The sequence below is a fragment of the Simochromis diagramma genome, unplaced genomic scaffold (assembly GCF_900408965.1).
Source record: "Simochromis diagramma unplaced genomic scaffold, fSimDia1.1 OVJJ01000682.1, whole genome shotgun sequence".
Classification (NCBI taxonomy): domain Eukaryota; kingdom Metazoa; phylum Chordata; class Actinopteri; order Cichliformes; family Cichlidae; genus Simochromis; species Simochromis diagramma.
In genome coordinates this window covers 1,325,748-1,347,743 of record NW_024387359.1, presented here as the reverse complement: position 1 = coordinate 1,347,743, position 21,996 = coordinate 1,325,748, and the positions used below count along the sequence as shown (strand labels likewise).

The following is a 21,996-nucleotide window of genomic DNA, read 5'->3' as shown; positions in this document are numbered from 1 at the left end:
AACTCGTGAAATTCTCTATAGTAAGGCACCCCCTGGATCTCCTTTATGAAAATGAAAGGTGATAAGAACAACCCATAAATCGCAGGGATACTTCAGCACAGATCATTCAAATGTAACTGAATTTTCAACTACAGGCTCTTAACCCCACAGGTGAACTCTGAACAATATGATGCTGTAATAAAGTCTGCTTCTTGTCCACGTATTGCCTCTCTAAACCAAGATTAAAAGATATATTAACTGTATCAAAGTGTGTTCAGGGATTGCTATAGTTAGGTCTGTTACATTGCTAGGATTATCACTGAATTCATTTTCCTTTGGATCAGCCCTTCCCCTTGACCTCATTTTCCATCAAAATCAAGGTCAAGGAGGTAGGCTGTCACTTTTGGAGTGTTCAACACTGCATTAATCTCATGTTTAGCTTAGCATGTTTTGCATGCCGATTTTAGCAGTAATTATATAATAATAATAATAATGGATTGGATTTATAAAGCGCTTTACAATGCCACTATTCATTCACTCTCACATTCACACACTGGTGGAGGCAAGCTACGGTTGTAGCCACAGCTGCCCTGGGGCAGACTGACAGAAGCGAGGCTGCCATATCGCGCCATCGGCCCCTCTGGCCAACACCAGTAGGCGGCAGGGTAAAGTGTCTTGCCCAAGGACACAACGACCAGGATAGAGAGTCCAGGGATCGAACCGGCGACCTTCCAGTTACAGATATGCTTCCCAACCCCCTGAGCCACGGTCGCCCGTATACGAGTGTTCCTTTACAGTTAAATGGCTTTCCTGCAGCAACTGCACCACTATTTGTGGAGGAATGTGTTTCAGATCTAGTAGTGGGAATTTCCATGTATGGATATGGCAAAGGATTTGTGATTTCCATGAATTTAAAGTTAATTGCTGTATTATCACAGATGTGTAGATGTAATTGCCAACATTCAATAGTAGACCGACTTCATCTTGTTTTAACATCAGTTTACCAAATCTGCAGCACTAATCCCTGTTTTTGAAGCAACTGTTTCAGAGCAATAAGTTCATTGCAGTAATTGTAGTTGTCAACCACCCTCTTAAGCTACAGTTACTCTAGTTAAGAGAATAGAATCAGTTACATACTGTCGGTTTGGCCAAAACTGCCAACAGAGCAACACCACTAACGTGAACTCATTTTACTCATCAGTCAAAACAAAGCCATTGTTTCGTAAAAAGAAGAGTTTTATTTCATTTTTAACAAAGCCCAATACAGATTCAAAGCAAAACTGGGGAACACTGGCAATCTCAATCCAATCGTTTTTGGGACGCCAACACCAAAGAGGAGCTTCAAATAAAAAGGACAACAATAAAACAACACTACCCAGAAATGGGGTAAAGAAATAATGGTGCATGTTGTCAGACTTAAGAAAAATTGACAAAGGGAATCAAAATGTTCATGCCAGCAGCTGCTGAGGATCTAAATGTCAAATATGAGACACACCTGTTAACAGCTTTGGAGGAAGGGAGGGGAAGAAAAAAGGAAAAAGACAATTCCTATAAATGTGTTACATTTAAAGTTGTGAATGAGTAATTTGGTCAAATGTGTTAAAACTAGTCTGTGTGTAAATAACGACAACTGTGAATTAAAACTAAGCTTTCCTCCGTGGTTTGTACATGTAGACCGTTCCCAAGAGAACAAGTTGTGTCCAAGATGGAAATTAAAGTAAACTGTCACGCCAACAAAAAACGGGAAAACTATCAAAATCAGATTCTGTTAATGTCTCTACAACTAGTTTTCTACAGATACGTTCAACAGGTTCACCTGACAGCTGTGATGACATGTTGAAGGGTTACAAAATATATTGTGAGTAATACAGTTTGTGATTTTTTAAGTCATAGTTTACGTGGTCTGGCGCACTTGTATCGTAGACTTGTAAAAGCCAAATTTAGGGTGTGGGAATAGAGCACGTGGCTCTTTGTTTTCCTTCTTTTAGGGGTTATGAAATATTATGTTACCATCTGAAATGAGCCGATCCACCCATGTGTAAACAGTGATTTTCTGATACAGAAAAAATAGTAAGTGTACAATGCATATTGATCTTTAATAGCAATATCCACCAGTTGAAAACACCAGTCTGCTTTGATATATTCTCATATGGGAACAAATATATTTTATAACAAAATAAATCTATACTGTTGTTTCTGTGATGGTAGATAAGGGTCGTACAATCCCATCAGCCTGACCTTCTTTGTCCGTTTTAACAAAGAACTGCATGTAGGCTTAGCTCTGTCGGAAATAGTACTTGTGACTAAAGCAGCTCAAATACTCAAAAGGCTCTGCCTGAGAAGAAAACATTAGTTTGAAGCAAAAAAAAAAAAAAAAGAAGAAAAAAAAGAAAAAACCTTTCATCTGTATACCAGTTGTTAAAGTAATTTATAATAAAGTATGTTTCTATCATCTTTAAAAATCATAAGCAATTTTTTAAACTGTATCTTGGCATTTTGACAAAATATCCTCTTGGATATTTACACAGGAACAAAAAATACTTTTCAAGCACTAAAACAAGCTTATATTGTGGGTTTGCAACAGAATAAAACAATTCTGAAATAAAAATGGAGAAAGGTTTGCATAGCAGATCAGGATACAACTAAAGAGGAACAAATCCTTTTTGGTATGAGTCATGACTGCACATTTTCACATATGTACATGAAAGAATAGTCCATTCATAGTTTCTCCCTGCCCACAGTTCAAATCAAGTTTACGTATGCACTGTAATGCTCATCAGTGAGAAGGCAGAATGTGGGTACTTGTCCTCTCTGCTCTTCTAATAAAAGTCCATAGGAGTTTCTTTTGTGAAACTTTGTTTTGTTTTTTAAAAAAGTGCCATTTTGCTACATTTGTCAGCTGATCCATGGTCTGCTACTGAACAGTTAATACAAGCAAAGTGTTACACAGCCCTCCAATATCACAGAGTTTCCTGATTCTATGAGATTTGGTCACATGGACAGTCTCACACACACACACACGCGCACACAGACCCACACAACAGGGGAAGAAGGGGAAAAAGGAAAAACAAAATTTGTAGCCGGTGAGTTCTGTTGCGATTTGATAATCCAGCTGGTAAAGCTTTTGGGAACAGGGGGAAAAAAACAAAACAAAAACAAGCACCATAAGGAGAAGGCCTCAAATGTCCTCCGCTGGGCGAGTTCAGCAGTGTTCGCTCGATTCTGTGCTCCCACAAAAAGCAGAAAGGGGGGGGAAGGAAAAAAAAAAAAAAAAAAAAAAAATCTACATTCAGACTCGCCTCAGGCTCATGGTTTAGGCAAAGTCACTGAAATGTTTCAGGCTTTGTTGTGTCTTTTCCTCCAACTTCAAGTCCAAGTCCGGCTATCGAAGCCTTAATCATGGTGGTCGAAACATGTCTCCAACTTCCATGGGGCCTTAATCGTCAATATGGATACGTCCGGGTCCTCATCGTCTCTGTTGAGCGTACACAGGGTACGCTAGTGTCACATTTAGAGAGTCATTGTGCTGGACCAAAGACGTGTGCTGGTAGTGAAGAACGAGTTCTTTTAATGAGTTGTACAGGTTATAAGGTTCAGCGAAGCCGTACCCTGTGGGGGTCTTGTTGATGACGCAGTGTTTCACCTCGCCGTCCACACTGCAAAGAGAGGACAGGAGTCACAACCTGTGTGTGATGCTCTCCATCAACTTTAAAAGTAGTTCATTCAGTGGTGGCTGAAGCCGTAACAGCAGGTAGACATTTCAACACTAAAACTACAATCCTTTGCTACGTAACAGCCAGATACGTACACCACACTGCAGGCGTAGCATCCCGCTTTGCTGCTGTCTCGAACCAGGAATGTTCCGTCTCTCTTGCCCTGGAGGATCGCCTCCGCCTGTAAGCGATTGATGTTGCCCAGCTTCCAGGTCCGCTCATCATGATGAGGAAGGTCTTCATCATCGTCCACCATAGAATATTGACTAAAAAACACAAAACAAATATAAGTTGTCATGAAAAACGCACATTTTTTTGTCCAGCGAGTGGATGATTGACACTCGCTAACTTACTCTTCTGTGCTCTCGTTCTTGATTCCCAGCCACTCGTTGAGTTTTTTCTGCCTGACTCCCTTCTGGGTCAACCACCTACAAAGAGAAAAGTCATAAACATTAGAAAGCAGGGCAGACCAATTTTGATTTCCCTCAGAGGGAAGACTAGATTCCGATGTAGCCAGGATGCTGTTCAGGCGCTGCACTTACATGAGATACTGGTCTCTGGTCTTGCGGAGCTGGATGAGGTCAGGCTTGATGCTGTTCATCCTCTTGTCGATCTCCCTGTAGTCTGCTGCCTGTTTCTTCAAGTCTTCTTCCAGCCTGCGCTTGCTGTCTACTATTTCACTAATCCTCGATTTCAACTTCTCGTAATTTCCCATGATCCTGGAAGGAGAGGAAAAAAAAGGATGAGTTCTGAGCAGAGCAAGCATTTCGTTATCAGCTGATGCACAACAAAGTGTGGTCTGTTCTTACCTCTGAATCTCTTTTTCATTGCCTTCTCTCCTGAATTTCTCAATATACTCCTTGCTGTAGCGCTCTTGTGTTTGGCATTGCTCCTCGAATATTTTGATAGTTTCATTGAAAGCCTCTATCGCCGTCCTTTTCATTTGGATTTCCTGCGAGCAGAAGCACAGTGTTAAGCACTTGACCTACAAACACTGCAGTAACACTCTTGATGCTAGGTGTGGGGTGGTACTCACTTGCGATGTTCTGGTGTACTCTTCATAGAGACGATCGTACTCTTTGTTCTTTTCTTGGTATTGCTGGTGGTACTCGCAGAGCTTCCTGCCCACAGCTTCGATGTTGTCCTCTTTTACCACTTGATCCTGAAGAAAGAGTCACAGTCAAATACAGAAAAAGTTGAGGTTCAACTGCTTTAAACACGCAGGTGTTTTAATTCTGCTGGGATGCATTGAGCTGCCACCTCACCTGCTGGTGTTTAGACACGGGGTACAGCAGCTTGACGTCTAGCTTGGGGTTGTACTGAGCCAGGGACTCGTTGCGATAGTGGTTGATGAGCTCGACGACTGAGTTGAAGGTTAGTGGATCAGAGAAGCCATATTTGCCATCTCGATGGAATATCTTGATAAGCTTGTTGTTTCCTCCTTTCCTGTAGATGAAACAGCAGAGGCGGTTAAACCAACAGGTCACTAACTACAAATGGATAAACAGTCAATTTGAGGTAACAGAGGACAAGACACTTACCTCAAAGTCAGAGTGTAGTCTCCGTGCATTTTTGTAGAGGCGTCCCGCACCAAAAACGTACCATCTGCAGTGTCCCTCAGTTTCTCATTGACCTCCTCCCTTGAGATGTCTCCCCAGTACCATTCAGCATCTTGTAGCGCCATGTTGTTGTTCATACCGTTGTTAATCACAGATGTGGGCTTGGGTGGCTTTGGAGGTAGAGCTGCAGGAAAAGGCAGAGAACACAGAACGTAAATAAATCGACTACAATGCGATTAGGCTTATGAGTGTTTGTGTTAAAATAAAGCCGACTCAGAGCTCGAGATCTGGACATTTTAAGGCAGATTTTTAGGGGAACGCTTGCACTGCCTTTGAAATGTTTACTTGATCTTCTTGTAAATAATTAAAAATACAAAAAAACTTTGCTCTTTGAATTTATTTAATATTTCAAAAGAATGAACCCTCATCTGGATAGCACGTGCTCGCTCGCATGCATCCTATTCCATGAATTGGGCTGTGGGGAAAGAAAGAAAAAAAAAAAAAAAAAAAAGGCTTCCCATGTCCAACAGAGAGGCAGCATTGGTGAGGCAGTGGGAGGAGAACTAAAGCGTGAGTCAGGGAGAATGAATTTCATTCAAGAAATGGAGCCATCTATAAATATTTCCAGCTCCTAACGCAGCAGTGAAGCCTTTTTCATGCAGGAAAAAAAAAAATGCAGAGAGAACAGCAGAAAAAGATGGCTGCACAACATTTTACAGTAAAATAGGACAGACTAAAATCCTAATGACCCTTTAAGCCTTTAAAGGCTGCGCTTTAACGCAGGATAACCAGATTCTCTTCTACCATCAGTAAATCAATTAAACTCTTAAAGCTGGAGCTCACCGTGAAGCTACCAGTAGCAGAGATAAGGCAGTCGGCTATTTTTAAACCCCACAAATCTGCACTGCTGTTGTTCGCTGCCACTGCATTCACAACCCTCCTGCTGCAATGGACCTTGCAGAACTTTGCACGCTGAAACCACAAGCACTGTGCACACAGCTACAACCGTGACATAGATTTCAAATGTTTCCATTCTGCGCAAATGCAACCTACCAATCCGACCACAGCGCTTCTCTGCATACCGCCTGCCTTCCAACCTGATCACACTTTGTCTCCAGATTACTAGAAATTTCTAACTCGTGTGAAGAAACCAGGCTTCTAAAACCAGAGCCAAACACCTCCACAGACAGACAACTTGCACTGATCCAATCTCGCCTCTGCTCCACACAAATACTTTATTACAGCCACTTAAACACGTACTTGAAAAGCCATTAAGGGCAGCTTGCTCAGTAACGTGTTACATCACTTACCACAGCCAATCACACAGGGGGTCTGTCACCAACCGCTCCTGCATCTTTCATTTCCTGTGAGCGATGAGGTCATTGTAAAAGTGTCGCCTTTTTAGAACACTAAATAGATAACTGAAACGACTGCGTCTCTGCATCAACCAGCACTGCGTCCCGGTGTGCATCCATCTGCGAAAGCAAACGCGACGCATCTCTCTGCTAGCAGAGGAGAGAGAAAGGACCTGCTCCCTGTTCCATGCTTCTCTGTCATCCTCTCGCTCTCCGTTCAGCTTGTCCACTTGCTCCCCTGCAGGTTACTCGGCCCCTCCTCCCCGCGAGTGTCGTGCGGACATTTAGTCCGTCCCACTGCTGGCACTCGTAAAGCCTACTCTGCTGCAGCAGCACGTACGCAGCTAAATTATAATGCCTGGCCCGGTCAGCGGCACCCAGAGCTCCAAAATACGTCTATAATCCCACAGCGTGACGCTCAGCACGACAGGGATAGCTCCCTTGATTTCCTGAGTGAAATTAAAATAGCCCCAGTTCTTGGTAAAGGTAGAAGATTCAAGTGAAAGCAATCGTTGTCTTTAGTTCAATTGAGGGACAGTTGGTGGAAATTTTAGACGCTTAAGTTATATAGTTCACATCAACTACAAATGAGGAAAAAAAAGAACAGGTTTTAATGTTTGAGTAAGACCTAAGTGAACAAACCTGTTCCACCACACTTTGATAGAAAAAAAAAAATACAACAGTGGATTTAAAAAGACTTTAACATCAACTAGCCATTGTCCACCATAGCTATAAACGACTTAAATGTTCAAGAGCCTCTTTTGTCTCCAAGTATGGCCCATAACTCATAAGCATGAGCAGTTGCCCGAGGCAAGTTTGCTGCTAGCAAAGATTGAAGTCTTACTAAAACAAACCTATTATTCCTGTTCTGTCTTTTCTAAGCTGTGACATTTGTGTCTTAATCTTACGCACGAGGCCCATTTCGTTATAGCCTGAAGGCAAACACAGCAGAACACACAATGTTCCACTTTTGACACCTTTATAAGACAAGACCTGAAACATCAAACTTACGTTGCAAGTTGTGCATGTCTCGAGGAATCAGTTCTCTCTTCTTTGCAGCTTCTCTTTTATTCCCAAACAATAAAGTAAATCCAACAGAGTTAGTTTCAAGTCCTTCTGTAAAGCTCCATTTCATAGTTTAGACCAGTGAGTACATGTACGTGGTCTGTTTTAATTCTTAAAAGGTCACGGCTTTGTGTGCCTCTTAATGAAATCCAGGTAATCTGCTCGACGTGAAGCAGGTGCCGCATGCGACTGACTGACTGCTCAGTTCCTGCTGAATGTGCGGTAAAGGGCTGAGTCTCTCTGTCTTTCCCTTTCTGAGCCCTGTGAGGCGGAGGCCTGCTCACGTGTAGTCACAAAGTTAATGATTAGCAGGAGCCGCTCCAGTGTCGATGCAGCCTGTTCTGAAAGCAGCCACTTGTGCCAGCTGCGTTGGTTTGTGTGTCTCTCTATGCTCTTTGGTCACTCCCTCTTTCTGTTTGTAAAGGCGGAGGCGGAGGCTTGGGGGGGGGGGTGGGGAAGGAGGGGGGCAGTCTTATGATTAACTTGCAAAGTTTCAAATATTTGCTGAGTTGAGCACTTTGAGACAGGGAGGACATGTGGACATCCACTGAAGGGGGAGGCAAGTGGCCCTAGAACTACAAGCAGCCCTGAGTTAACAAGAAGTGCTCTGTGGAGCAGGCCGACTTTCCAGCCAACCAAATCTAAGTGGGCCTTTTGTCGCTTACTTAAAATAGGAACGCAGTAACTGGGAGGAGGCACACACACACACGCGCATACAGGTCATTCACAGAAATGCATGCATGTTCCATACATGTGTGTTTAGAAATTAGGTTATTTACCCGTACTATTTGCATTAGACAGGTGACTGAAACCAGTCTGGCCTGACTAAACATTGCCATGTGTTACACTGGGTACAGTCTTTATGGGTATGTGCAGAACCAACAAAAAGCATTTCAGGGTTTCCCTCTTGCCTGCCCGACCATTCAGTCAGCCATCCATCAAGCCTACAGCCAAAGAGCTCCCTGCAGGTGCAAATCACTGACAGCTGAGAGCAGACCATGCACAGGAGCGTTATAAATAGTCCTAACAGGTAATAAAAAGTTTAAGAAGCCAAAGTCAGTGCTGGGCCTCTGGGCCAGCCAATGACACCGCTCCCAACTAGAGCTGTAAAAACAGAACTGCCATGCAATGCTCTGCTGTCTCAAATCACCAGACCAGCTTTGTCTGTATGCAGTCCACTGCAGTAACACGAACAAAATCAGACTTGCACGAATCTGTCATCTATACCGTTGGAGGCACATGCTACATAACAGCAAAAGCCAGAGGAGAGACGAAAAAAAATAAAAATGTGCTCCAAGAACAACCCAGAATCTTACTGAAGATTTTACGTCACATGCAAATTCCCCAATTTTCATATTCATGAGGCTGACAAAAATAAAGCTAGACAGAGAAATACTGTTCTAACACAAGTTGCTACTTTGTAGTCATTAAATTCCAGTGAGAACCTTTTACATAATACATAATACCATTTCATTGCATAAAAAAAAAAAAAAAAAAAGCATTCATATGCAACATAGAAATATGCTTGTTCAGAAAGAAAACTTTTCATGCTTTACAAACTGAGCAAACCTAATTCAAACTACTCCACAAAGACTCAACTTAGAACACTTGTTTCTACTAATAAGCACATGCTAAAAAAAATCAACTCGCTTTAGCGCCATAATATGAGTAACTTTCCAATCACTGGGTACTTTGTGGTTCCCTACAACTGCAGCAGCACTAAGTCTCGACCCTCCTCTTCAAGCTATTAATAGCTCAGGTCTCAGTCAGTGCTGTGCACAGTCAATGCAGAGCAAACATTTATGTTCTCCTTTCAATGTAAATCCTGCACAAGTTCCTTACAGCTTTCAGTTAGATCAGTAATGCAATGCACAACATCTTTTCCATCTACTTTTCCTTTTTAACTGAATTCATTTTTTTAACTGTTTACTTTCATGCCCTGAGCACCCACAGTAGTAGGAACAGCAGTAGTTTTATGATGGGTGAAAAATAGAGCAAAAATACAGCAGTCAATTACCTGGTGCAGCTTGACTGTCACTCCACTCACTGGTCACCAGAACCTCAATGATCTTGATGTGAGAATCCAGACTGGGTTCACAACTGTGAGGGGGACAAAAAAGCAAGGTAAACAAAGTTTGTTTCAGAGCCAAGGTGACAGTCACTGCTGCTCTGTGTGGTTTTCAATCAGATAGCAATTCAGGCTTAGCTACTTTAATTGTGCAGCATAGCTGGTAAGCAGAAAAGCTCCAACCTACATCCGTGTACAGCTAAAACACATGAATGTGTGATACACTGCAGTGCGTGTCTTGCCATTTCTTGACTAAGCCTGCATACTTATCTGTCTGCTGACTGAGTGCCTATCTTTTACAAACCAAAATATGCAGCATAAGCCTTACACTCCCAATACCCACCTGGTGGCCTGTTGTCTGAAAAACACAGAGCTGAAGATCTCACCCAGCGATCTGGCACTGAGCAGGTTCTTGGAACCGTTTTGGCACACTCTAGCAAAATGCCTTAGCAGACAGTGGAGAGTCAGCCAGTACTGGGGAGGCCGGCCTGGGGCGCTGGCAAAGCGACGTAGTAGCTGGGCACATTCCTCAGGATTCACCACCTCTGTTGAAGATGAGAATAGCCAAAACGTTCAGGAAGACAGCAGATAAAGTGCCCTACTTTAAAGTCTTCTGCAGTTAAAAAGCAGCACAAAATGAAAGCTCTCTTTACACAGTAAAGAAATGGAAAAAGGAGTCATGTGCAATAAAGACTTGGAAACCGCAGAGACACTGTGTGGTTGAAAATGAGCATAAGGTACACTGGCAGGTGATTGGCTGCTCAGAGATGCTAGAGATAAACTTTCAGGCTTGTTTTAGTTCCTATTAACCGCAGATATCCTGTTTCTGGCCATGTGACAGCAAGAGAATGCAGCGCGGCATAACACTGAGAATTTCTTCTTTTCCCCTCTGCTTGCAACAGACAGCAAGACAAAGGTTAAGGAAATGTGCTAAAATACACAATTAGAAATAAATACATAGATTTCTATTTCTTATTTTCTTAAAGGACCCATAGGAGGTTTTAGAAAATAAAAGCTAATTTTACACAAACAAAAAACAAAGAAAAAAAGAAGTCCTCAGACACAATGGGTACTGATGAGGTCTTGTGGTTTAGTGTTCATGAGTACATGATGTTCAGCAGCAGGGCACGAGTACATTACGTCAGCACTTCTCTTTAGGCCAACCTGTACAGTCAACAAATGACCACTGAAACTGTGAGGGAATCTTCTGTTCTCACCTTTAGCACTGTGAACCATCTGAGCATATATTGCAGTGGGGATGATGGGTTGGGGAAGATCCTGCAAGTACCTACGCAGACCGTCACACAGGACTGGAAGCTCTAGGTGATCCAAGTCTGCAGATGGGGGGTCTGAAATGCAGAACGGCACAAAGACTCACGCTTGAACTCACTTCAGTAAAGTGAAATGTAGGTTTAACTATAGCACAGACTCTTCTGGGCCAACAGACTGTTATGCACACACTTAGAAACCTTTTTTTATGCACCCCACTCATTTTTTCCACTCAGACTTCCTCTTCATATAGGCTTATAAAACACATGATAAAAAGAGCTACTTACCACAATCAAAATACTGCCTGACTTCAAGTCCAGCACCAGCGGTAAATGTTCTATATAATGTGGGGTTATCCAGACCTACAAAATAATTAACGAAACATACTGTAGAAACATAACATGCCAAATAAATGCCAACAAAAATATGAAATTGATTCAGTCAAGCTCACCTTTCCTCTCAATTGCTTCAAGCAGTTTGATCAAAATGGGTGGAGCAATCTCTGGAAGGGAAAACTGCTCCGTCAAGTCGGGCAAGAAGAAACCTAAAGATCATTAAAAAAATAAAATAAAATATTTTTTAAATAAATAAAAGCAATTTCAGTTTGTGTAAACTGAGTGAAAATCCTCCCACCAAGGCTTAGTACAAATCCACCAACCAAATTACTCAGTCCAATAAATATGCTGGCACCACACAATTTGCTAATAACAGTTGAATAATTACATTTTAGCACCCCTGCCCTTCCCAAAACACAAAAGCCAGCAAAGCAAGAAGAGAAAATGTTTCTACATCCAACCTATGCTTTCCAAATCAAACAACAACACAATCACGACCAAGACAATCAGTTGCCCTATGCTGTTGGCTGTTTGCAAAACAGACACGGCTTTAAGGGGATTTCACTAAGCTCATTTCTTCGAGGTGAGTGCTGAAAATGGCTGGTTTTACTTTCAAAACTGAGTCCCACACAGCAGAATTTAGTTACACTTTTTGGAGATTGTTCTATTTTTTACTCTTATGCTACTGTACCACAACGAATTCCCTTTGTAAGATCAAAAAAGTATCTATAGTTTATGTGTAACCAAATAGAAAAAAAAAAAAAAACCAGATATCAACTGGCCAGTCAGTTAAATACAGTTAATCCTGTGATGACTGTTCATGTGACCTTAAATGGTAAGGGGCTGCCATTCATCTGAACCAGCAAAGACTGATTAGATTCTTGACTCCTCAGAACTTCAAAGGAAGCAGGTACAAGACCAATGAAGTGGCTTCAAAAGTAAAATGCGAGTATTTATAAAAGGCTGTTTCAAGAGGAGGTGCTGAGCACTGAAGTTAAGGTTTGGCAGACCAAGGAACTAAGCAAATATCCTGTGATATGAGGTAAGCCAGGTCTGACTTGTTTTTTTTAACTTATTTTTCCTTCAGAACTTTGCACCCAGGTGTGGACATGAAAGCAGGAGGGGAGTTGGCAAATCTAAATAAAATCTTCGCCAAGGCATATTTTGAAAAGGCTTTTTTATGAAAGGCTCAACTGTTCAACATCAGGTCTGCAGTTTCAAAATGCTGCAAAACTATGAATGGGACCCTTTCTCTTAACATTATTTTTTCTTTCCACCTAAAAGTGATTACTTTTTTGAATCAGGCATTAAAGGCCAAGTACTGGTGTGGCTAATACATAGACGCATAGGGGTTATTGAAAAGCTACCCTTTTGCATGAAAGAGGGTTCAGTCAGTTAAATAATAAATTCTGAACCACATTCTCTGGCTAGGGCAGGACCCAGGCTGCCTTGTTGTGTGTGAAGTACATGTATTAGTAAAGCCTTTCAAACCAGAGAACACACAAAAATCCACTTTGGACAACTGGTCATCTGGAAGATGTTATTGGAAATACAAACTGAAAGGGAATGGAGGGGGGAGGAAGGTTTCTCAGAAGTTGGTGTTCCATCTCAGACTTTGCAAAGTTTCCTGAAATAGAGATCGAGACATGCAGTGCAGCCATCACACACCTTGGAAATGTAATCTTTCTCCCAGACAAGATATCCAACACGATCTTCCTTCTACAGCCAAAAGGTTTTCTGAGAAACCAAATTCACAACCTGAAGTTAAATTTAGAACACCGACCCACCCGCTGTCACAATGTTCAAAAAGCACATGACAGCACGATGCCTGGAATTTTTAAACAATAAATCACAAATATGTGTAAGGAACAAGAAAATTTTCACACATTTACTTAGACTAAAAAACACTAAACATTTGAAAATGATTAATACATTGATATACAAACAGCTGCTCGTACTTCTGCACAGCTTGGAAACAAACCAAAAAACAAGGAGAATCTTCCAAGTGATCCTCCAGCCTATTTATTCCTACCCCAGTCAGCCTCTGAGGGACACGGGTCAGGAAGGATATAGAGTTGCTTCTTGGTACTGTCGACAATGTGATAGTTTCGGCACCAATGGAATTGTATCAAGTAGCCGAAGAAATATGGCGGAAATGCTACAAGGTATCAGTGATGATTACTGAGATGCCTTGGCATGAGATCAAGGCTCAACGTGCCCATACAGGCCAAACCACAGAAACATAAAGGGGAAAGGAAAAGAAGAAGAAACCTATAATTGATGTGTTCATGGAAGGCAAATTAATTCTAGAAAAACTTTGTAAAAATTGGTAATAAGTAAAAATTGGCTACAGTAAAAGTTATCCATTTCTTTTCTACTGCACATAGGTATACCTAACTGTGATAATGGCACAAGATGAATGCAGGTTCTGCAAAACTCCTTACTGCAGCTTATGCAAACTGAATCTCCAACTCTCTCTGGAAAGGTAATTTTAATTCTATTAAACAAACAGGGCCCTCTATGTTTTACAGTAGCATTACGGCACCATTAACACAATGTGCTGGCATTTTGCTCCATTTACAACAGCTGACAGGCTACACTTCCTCAGACTCTCTCCAAGACTTGAATAGAAGCTGGTTTCTGTGGTAACTAGGGTATGGAGACAGAGGCCCCTTGGACGTGCCTCTACACGTCTGCATGTTTGGCAGACCTCATGATATCCCCCAAGGCCTCAGCCCGTCAGTAGTCAGTTAGACAACCGCAGGTTGAGGAAGTTGATGCAGCTGCCACTGGTTCTGCTGTGGTGTGGGGAACAATCTGTCCGGTTCAAACGGCACGTCTGAGCCGAAAGGACTGGGCAGAACAGAGCTGGGGCACTACCAGTGCACTAAAGATAGCGCTCACTTTGGATAAATTTAGAAGGCCTGCTCAGGCAACCAACGTTTTAAGCCTATACATTTCTTCTCGTCTGAAAAAAGGTCTAGCCAAGGCACATTGGAGATAGATCACCACCTAACACATTTTAAAGTAAAAATTGTGCAAAATGTACAAAAAAAATTCAAAGTTGTTTGGCTCTACAGTAGCATTTAGTAAGACTAGGTGCAGCTAGTTTATAGTATTACCAAAACCTAAAACCTTTGCAATGCCAAATTCTCTGGATTTTCTGCTGGCATGGGCAGCACTAACATGTCTGAGCATGACTGTGCTGAATAGTGAAGCCCTGAGCTGAATTAGGAAAAAGGGCAGGCAATGTCTCCTCCTGCAGGCTGGAAGATGAAGTGCAAAAGCAAAGTAACAGCCAATGAGGAGACTGTTGCTACAGCTTGGCAATTAACCCTATGAAGCACAGAGCATCAGTGAATCGCAAAAGTGATGCAAGCAGCCAGTTTCCCAATGTGAGATCAAATTTAAGAACCAATGAAGCCTCTCACATCAAATTAAAATAAACCAACTCCAAATCTGATAACTTAAATGGCTTGAGCACAATTGTACAACCTGCACTACTGCCTCACTTTAAATTATAAAGTAAAAAAAGGATGATTAAACAGCGTCTTCATTCAAAGATTGGCCACTTTCAATGTGAACTAGCTTGTAATAGTGCACGGATTTATTAAAACCACAGCTAAAGTATATTATTTAATTTGAGAATATATTTAAGTTATCAAAAGGTCAAATCAAAACAGGACTAAAACTTTATTTTTGTTTGTTCTGATGCAAAAGCCAAATGTCACCAGGGACCATAACAATCATAATCAAATTATTTTTGTTGGTTGGCAAATGACTTATTCAAGAACTTCACCAAGTTGGGCTTGAGCATTTCCAAGAAGACGTCATCTTAGTCTTGCACCTCTAATAGTACGAAAGTGGGGCATATCATGATGGCTGCTTAACCGCAATAGTTTTGAGATATGCAACTGCAAAGGCTCTTTTTCTGATGACACATTAAGAGGCACAGGAGGGAAAACACAAATATAGCAATTCTTGCCTTAACAGCAGTGACCAGGACTTTTGATGCAAAACAATGCAAACAAACTTCCAGGACAGATATAACTGAATGGAGGAGATGATTTATTGTGTCCACTCCTTAATGCAATGCAACATCTCCAGTGCACAAGAGCTGCCCGCACACCACACACGTAACTTTCCTGGCACCAATGAAATTGTGTTACTCTCCAATCTCACCTTTGTTTAATTGCACCGAGTCTGTCTGTCTGCTCCTCCCTGCCTTATTTGCTTGCTCCATTTCTTAATCCTGCTAGCAGACATGCTCCGACTCCCGTAAAGAAGATTTGGCAATTCAGACTTCAGCCTCTGAACGGCCTCATGCAATGAAACAGTTATGCACACTTTGATGCACACAAGTCTCACTTGCTTAAACACACAATTTTTTTTTTTTTAATGAATCTGTTATTTTTTTGAGTCCTAGTCTTTTTCCCTGTCATATACTGAACAGCAGTAGAGTTGTCCCCTTAACTGTAGTGTCTATAACCTCAGTCTGACATTCTCTGAGGCAGACAGAAGGGGGAAAAAAATAAATGTCATGTCTGGCACATCCACACAGATTAAGAACAGGTCACCATTCTCCACCCCCCCGTCACTGTTATTTAAAGCAGTTTAACAGTTTTAAGCAATGCTTAAAGTTCCTCTTAATTTTACATTTTAAACCGACCAGAGGAAAAATTAAATGCAAACAGTTATTGAAGCTACTACATTATTTGTCTCTGCATCATATATCAGTTTACAATACAAACCATGCATGGAGAAGGCTACAAGAAAAAAAAAAAAAAAGATGAACACTAGATGGGAAAGAGTAGCTGGTTAATACAAACTAAACTTTAAAATGAAAAATGAAGGGACTGCTCAAAAGTAAACTGATAACAAATGGAAAAACTAAAAATGTGAGAGGAAAAACAACTTCGTCATCTTGGGTTTGAATCGGGATGCTAAAACAAACAAAAACACAAAACTAACAAACCGCCTTTCTTTAAGGACAGTCAAAACTAAATTTTATTATATCTGCAATTTAATGATGTGAATGCAAATTTCCTTTGTCACGTGGGCTGCTTTAAACACACTGCATGTGACAAGGCTCCCCTCCCCATTCTGGAAACTATGACAAGTCATAATATATTTAAATCCAGCTCAAGTCTGAGATTCACAGGCACTGGATTTGTCACTGACACGCTTCTCACCTCTGACTAAAGCTTTTTTTTTTTTTCCTCTCCTCTCAACAGCTTCTAAACATACTAATATTCCACCTAGTACAAAAGTCAAATATATTTCCTTTTGCCAGCAGCTTGTCCACTCATAAAAATGACAGCACAGAGCAATCGCTATGGTGCTATTCATCATCCACCCATTTGTTGTATAGCTGTATTGTGCGTCGAGTTACAGCAATCAGCACTTAGCACAATACAGATTCATCACAAAAGGTACAAATCAGTCCACTATGCAGTCTGTACGTACCCCCGACCACCAAATTCCTGGCCCCAGCTGCCTTTAGTCCCACAGAGGAACACTACATCAGAGCAAACTATCACACGATAAACTTCTGCTGTGCTTATTCTGCTGCTGACTTGGATGGATTTAACGAACTGTGACTGTTCTCTGGACAAATGAAAAGAGTATACCAATTTGAAACCTACGCCAAGGTCATTACATGTATAATTTAAGAGAAAAGTGAGCTCTTAGCAGGGGGGGAAAAAAAAAAAAAAAAAAAACCCAAAAAAAATGACACTACCAACAGAAAGTGTATTCAATCTAGCAGATGTCAGCCTGAGTGCTAAAGAGGCCCCGAGAAGGAGAGCTGCATTATCTCAAACTCCAGCTATGCAGAGTGCTCTCCCTGAAACGTCTCCTCTGTACAGGCTGCACTCAGCCTTCCAGTAGCCAGCACAGATGCTCCATTAAGTACATCCATTACTAGTTATAAAATCCACATTTCATTTTTTGGTAACCAAAAAAGTCTGCATACACACCAGGAGGCATATTTAGCAGAAAGCTATAAAACATTTCACTGCATTTTTTTTTTTTGGATAAATCCCGCGTACCATAATGTTGTGCACATGAAACCTTCAAACATACTGATAAGGCTCAGACAAGCAGGGGAACACAGCCCGATGCCATCAAATATATCCTTAAACAAGACCGAGCGTGTAGGCTGTACCTAGTGATAGCGTGCAGAGCAACAACCGGTTATTCATACTTATCTAACGTTTTGGGAAAAGAGGGGGGAAAAAAAAATGCTCATGCTGGCCAACAGATGGGAGGAGAAAAATAAAGTAATTACACACTGAAAACACAGAGGTTAATATTAGGCCATAACATAGTGGCTGTCTAAACAATTTTAACATGCAACGTGCTTGTTGGGCATCAGGAATTACACAATTGGCTACAGACTAAAAGCAGCTGCTTGTATTTTTTCTTTTAGTACTATGACTCAGTTAGCTTATTCGAAATTCCACCTCAATTACTTCTTTTTCACCATTAAAAGCAACATACTAGACGTGAAAGGTGTGAGAAGTTTTTAAACTTGGAGAATTTCAGTTTGGGAACCAACTGTGGATATTTTTTTTTTAATTAAATCAAATAAGCAAATGGAGCTCTGAGCTGGTTATTTGCTTTCCAAGTTCCTTCTGCTTGGCAGCACTACACATGTATATTCAGTTAACTGAGAGGCCTAGTAAAAGGAGCAACACTTTAATGTTTATTTTATTTTATTTTTTTTAAGAAAAAGAAAGGCTGAACGCTGGAATGAAGACTAATAGTTTCCCAGCCCAGCCCTTTAGTCTCTCTCTTTCCCTCTCCACATCTGCTGCACTCATGTAAACCCCCCCTGTGGCTAAGGGAGGAGTGGCCCCTTTCCAAGCCCTCCATTCTCCACCCTTTTCCTGGGACCAGAGCTGATGGTAGGAGCTATCAAAACATTTAAAAAAAAAAAAAAAAAAAAAAAAAAGAGGAAGAAGGAGAAAAAAAAAATCTGGAGTAGGAGGAAGGGAGCAGGATCCCTTGGTGGTGGGCAATAAATCACAAACACTCCGAGCACAAGACCCTCTTCAAAGCCCCCTTGAGCATGCAGATCCCAAGCTCCTCCCAAAGCCCGCAACCTACCCCAATCCCAGCTGCAGCCCCTCTGCCAAGCCCCCAGCTCCACTTCAGCCCTGATCCTCATGCACCCATCCTGAAACTAGCACAGGGACTCTCTTCCCCTTTTACCCACAACTCTGGGCCCTTTCTCTCTCCCCCCCCCCCAGCTCACACCACCACCCAGGACACAGCAACTTTTCTTCTCTCAGTGCTACATTCACACTTGGCAGTGCTGCCACTCAACCACAACACATCCATTCAACATATGCCCCTTTTTTAACCAAACAAAAAAAAAAAAAAAAAAAAAAAAAAACCCCCACCCAGAAAAACAGCTCCTCATTCGCACTGTAGACCACAGCAAAGAATTTCACAATAGCACCACAAATGGCCTAAAAACTAGAAACCTGGCGACTACAGCTGCTCTTTAGGTGAGCAAAAAGCTTCAAGTGCACATTAACACAAGCCACAGAGTCTTTAAAAAGACGAGTTTTAACTGCAGTTCATAGTTGCGGCCTGAGCTGTAACACTGACTCACATTTCAAAGGGTAATTTTGAACTGCAAACATCTCGAAATAATTTTTTTTACCCACAAAAAAAATAGATTAAAAAAATTAAAAATTAAATTAAAAACAAATATGGAGACACCCCCCCCCCAATACCAAAATATTTCAGCTATAACTTAGATATTCTGTGATGTTAGTAATATGTGATTGATATTTTTACAGATTTAACAAGGTGTTTAAAAAAAAAAAAAAGACCAGAAAATTATTGGTTACATTGCTTAAAAAAAAAAAAAAAAAAAAAAAGTAAATTATAGTTTAAATGATGACACAATCGATCAGTTTTGCTTGAGCTAGCTTAACTGCCCCCCTGCTACCAGTGTATACATTGAGCTACACAGGCTTCTCCACACTGGTACGAGAATTGCATTCCCTTAAGATGCAGTTTGAGGACAAAAATGGATGATCTCAGCTGGTAACATATGGCTTGCAGAAAATGCTCTGGTGTACTATATCCAGCATAAACACCAGAGCCCGTGTCCTCTGGGACTGAGCATGGTTCACATTCAGTGCAGCTGTACCGCACCAGGCAGAGTTGTTAAACAAAACCCTGTTTTGCAGCATCAGCATCCTGCTGATAAAAGATTCACAACTCTGACTTGCTAAGGTTTGACTTTAACACTTAACTAGTTGTCTGTGTCAGTGGACTACCAGAGAACGCACAAAGCGACATAACAGGTTTTTTTTTGTTTTTTTGTTTTTTTTTTGGGGGGGGGGGGGGGGTTAATATTGCTAACATCAGTTTACACCCTCAGGATTTTAATACATTCAAATTGTCACAATTAATAATAATGTTAAGACAGATTATGAAAACTGTTGTAGCTTAAACTAGCAAGATATACAGATAGCTCATGCATGTGTCCCCTTTTTCGTACCGAGAGCACACTGCCGTGTATTATGCTGGTAATCCAGAAAAAAAAAAAAAACCTTCAGAACTTTGAGATAAAGGAGAACACCCATGAATTTGATACCAATAAACATGGTTTAACAGTTCTTGTTTAAACTCACCTTGTTCTGAGTCCGAGTCCATCTCTGACTTGAAGGAGGAGGCTGGAGCTACAGGTAAGGGTCTCAGGGGCCTTGGCTTGGGTGTAGGGGGAGAGATCCATTTCTTCCCAATGTACTCTACATAGGTGCCAGGAAAGTCCCCTTTTTCCTGAGTGGTCTCGTTAAAGCCTGGCAACCAGCCAATCTCATCTGGCCGCTGCTCCAGGCCATCGGTGACCCCAAGAGCCACCAGCTCTCCTTTGCTTACCAACAATATATCCCCAACATGCAGATCAATGTCCTCCTCCCTCTCTTTTTTATAATCATAAAGTGCTCTGTACTGATACCCTTCAGCACTCATGTTTGTGTGTTTAATGTTCACTTGTAAAGATGAGTCTGAACCAGTCTTGTTATTTTTAAGGGGGTTTTTTTTCTGAGTAACTTAAGCCCAGCTACTCATTTTCTGGTTAAAATGGCTGTTGTTCCAACAAAGCTACAATTTATGATTTTACAGTGAAAACAGTCTCTAGCTTGTCTTCATTCTTTCACAGTTCCCGTCTCTCGCAAATAATTTGCAGCTCTCTTGGTGTGTTGCCTCGCAGTATGTACCCATCAGTAAATGGCCTGCAGCCGTGATCTTGATAATGCTGCCCAGACCTGTAAGATGAGAGGAAAGAGCATTTACAACAGGCAGCACAAGACTATGATGGGCTCCTTACAATGCCCAATGTGAACGAAATGGGTTATGCCAAGATTTTACAATATAAATACTGTAGAAGTCTGCAACTTCTTACAGTAGGCCCACAGTATACAGTAAATACATTTAAAATGTACACTTTTATAATGATACGCCACAATGCATTTGTGGCCCTACTTTGTCACATGGCTTCCAAATCATGTCTGCAACAGTTTTAATGTGTGTCATCACTGACCCACTCGTTTTTTTTTTTTTTTCTTAAATCAGCTGCCAACAAAATAACTACTAAAAAGTAAATAATTTACTGAAGAGCAGACTCCATATTGATGACAGTGTAGTTTTATTGGAACATTTACAGTTTCTGGCACACTGAAATCGACTTCTCTGCTGCCCTGCCAACATATAGTGGGCTAGCGTTAGCATTATACTTGACAGCTTTATTCTAATGCCGACAGAGTTATATAAATAAACATCACCCTTATTGATAGGTTTAGAGTTTTAAAACGCGCAGGGAGCGAATTTGTGCGTTTAAAAACGTATGCATGGGTCCAGTTTATTCTGCTGGCGGCTTTACAGCCCTGCGGTGCAACTTTACAGCCGCTGCAAAAATGTCGGGGGAGTAGTCAGCTAAGTTAGCTAGCCAACATCAGCCTGCTGCTCAACTAAACCACCACCTAATTAGCTATCAGCTAGAGGAAAACAGGATAAGGGTTTACTAAACGTCTCTATTTAAAACCAGAATCAGATAGCTTAGGCTATTAGCAAGGTTAGAGTTGTAACGAAAAAGTTAGCAGAACAGGGAATTGGAAAAAAAAACTTCAATGAAAAAAAAAAAGGAGTGCATGTTAAACCGAGGATGATGATGAGTCGCTTTAAGTAGTTTTAAATAACTCAACAAAATGTAAGTACTTAACAAGAACACGCTTTAATTGTAACTTCATAAGAAATAAATTCTTTGTAGCGAGGTTTAAAAACACTGGAGAGCAATAACTTACTCGCACACGGATCCGCAGACGAATGCAACGAGCCCTCTTTCTTCCACACTAAAACACTTCCAATTCGTTATTAAGCTTTAGAACTGCGGTGTGCGAAGATTTAATTGCAGCCGTTGGTGGATCTCTTACGCGCACGGTTGAAAAAGAAAAACTCTCGGCTCGACTTTAAATCCGATTTAATGAGAAGAACAAAATGTTACGACCTACACCCTGCCGACGTGACGGAACAGCTTCACCATCCAGAACAAATGTTCCCTTGAACGTCGCCTCTACGGCCAACAAGGGGGCAAGCACAGAGCGGCATCTCATTGGTCCATCTTTCTGTCAA

The 21,996-nt window shown here is 41.3% G+C and overlaps 1 protein-coding gene across 4 annotated transcripts; it reads right to left on the bottom strand.

The window, feature by feature from the left end:
- Positions 1 to 1,197: 1,197 nt before the first annotated feature.
- On the bottom strand, positions 1,198 to 21,924 carry pik3r1 (phosphoinositide-3-kinase, regulatory subunit 1 (alpha)). Of its 4 annotated transcripts, XM_040007175.1 has the most exons (16): positions 21,669 to 21,924; positions 19,998 to 20,633; positions 13,012 to 13,080; positions 11,460 to 11,552; positions 11,296 to 11,370; positions 10,957 to 11,088; positions 10,083 to 10,284; positions 9,689 to 9,771; positions 5,234 to 5,435; positions 4,958 to 5,138; positions 4,729 to 4,854; positions 4,502 to 4,644; positions 4,235 to 4,411; positions 4,046 to 4,120; positions 3,788 to 3,958; positions 1,198 to 3,635 (listed from the first exon to the last, which is right to left on the bottom strand). In XM_040007175.1, exons 2-16 carry the CDS (start codon positions 20,335 to 20,337, stop codon positions 3,446 to 3,448), a joined length of 2,259 nt encoding a protein of 752 aa, XP_039863109.1. In that variant the 5' UTR covers positions 20,338 to 20,633; positions 21,669 to 21,924; the 3' UTR covers positions 1,198 to 3,445. The 4 variants fall into 4 exon arrangements, with proteins under 4 accessions (XP_039863109.1, XP_039863110.1, XP_039863111.1 ...); XM_040007176.1 differs by lacking the exon at positions 13,012 to 13,080; XM_040007177.1 differs by lacking the exons at positions 9,689 to 9,771; positions 10,083 to 10,284; positions 10,957 to 11,088; ... (3 more) ...; positions 19,998 to 20,633; positions 21,669 to 21,924 and adding an exon at positions 7,618 to 8,067.
- Positions 21,925 to 21,996: the final 72 nt, after the last annotated feature.

Excerpts from the sequence above, each read along its gene's own strand:
- pik3r1 (XM_040007175.1), bottom strand. The coding sequence starts at position 20,337 with ATGAGTGCTGAAGGGTATCAGTACAGAGCACTTTATGATTATAAAAAA. Across the intron at positions 11,371-11,459 it reads TGAAGCAATTGAGAGGAAAG|GTCTGGATAACCCCACATTA; the intron begins GTGAGCTTGACT and ends ATTATTTTGTAG. Across the intron at positions 3,636-3,787 it reads TGCTACGCCTGCAGTGTGGT|TGTGGACGGCGAGGTGAAAC; the intron begins GTACGTATCTGG and ends CTCTCTTTGCAG.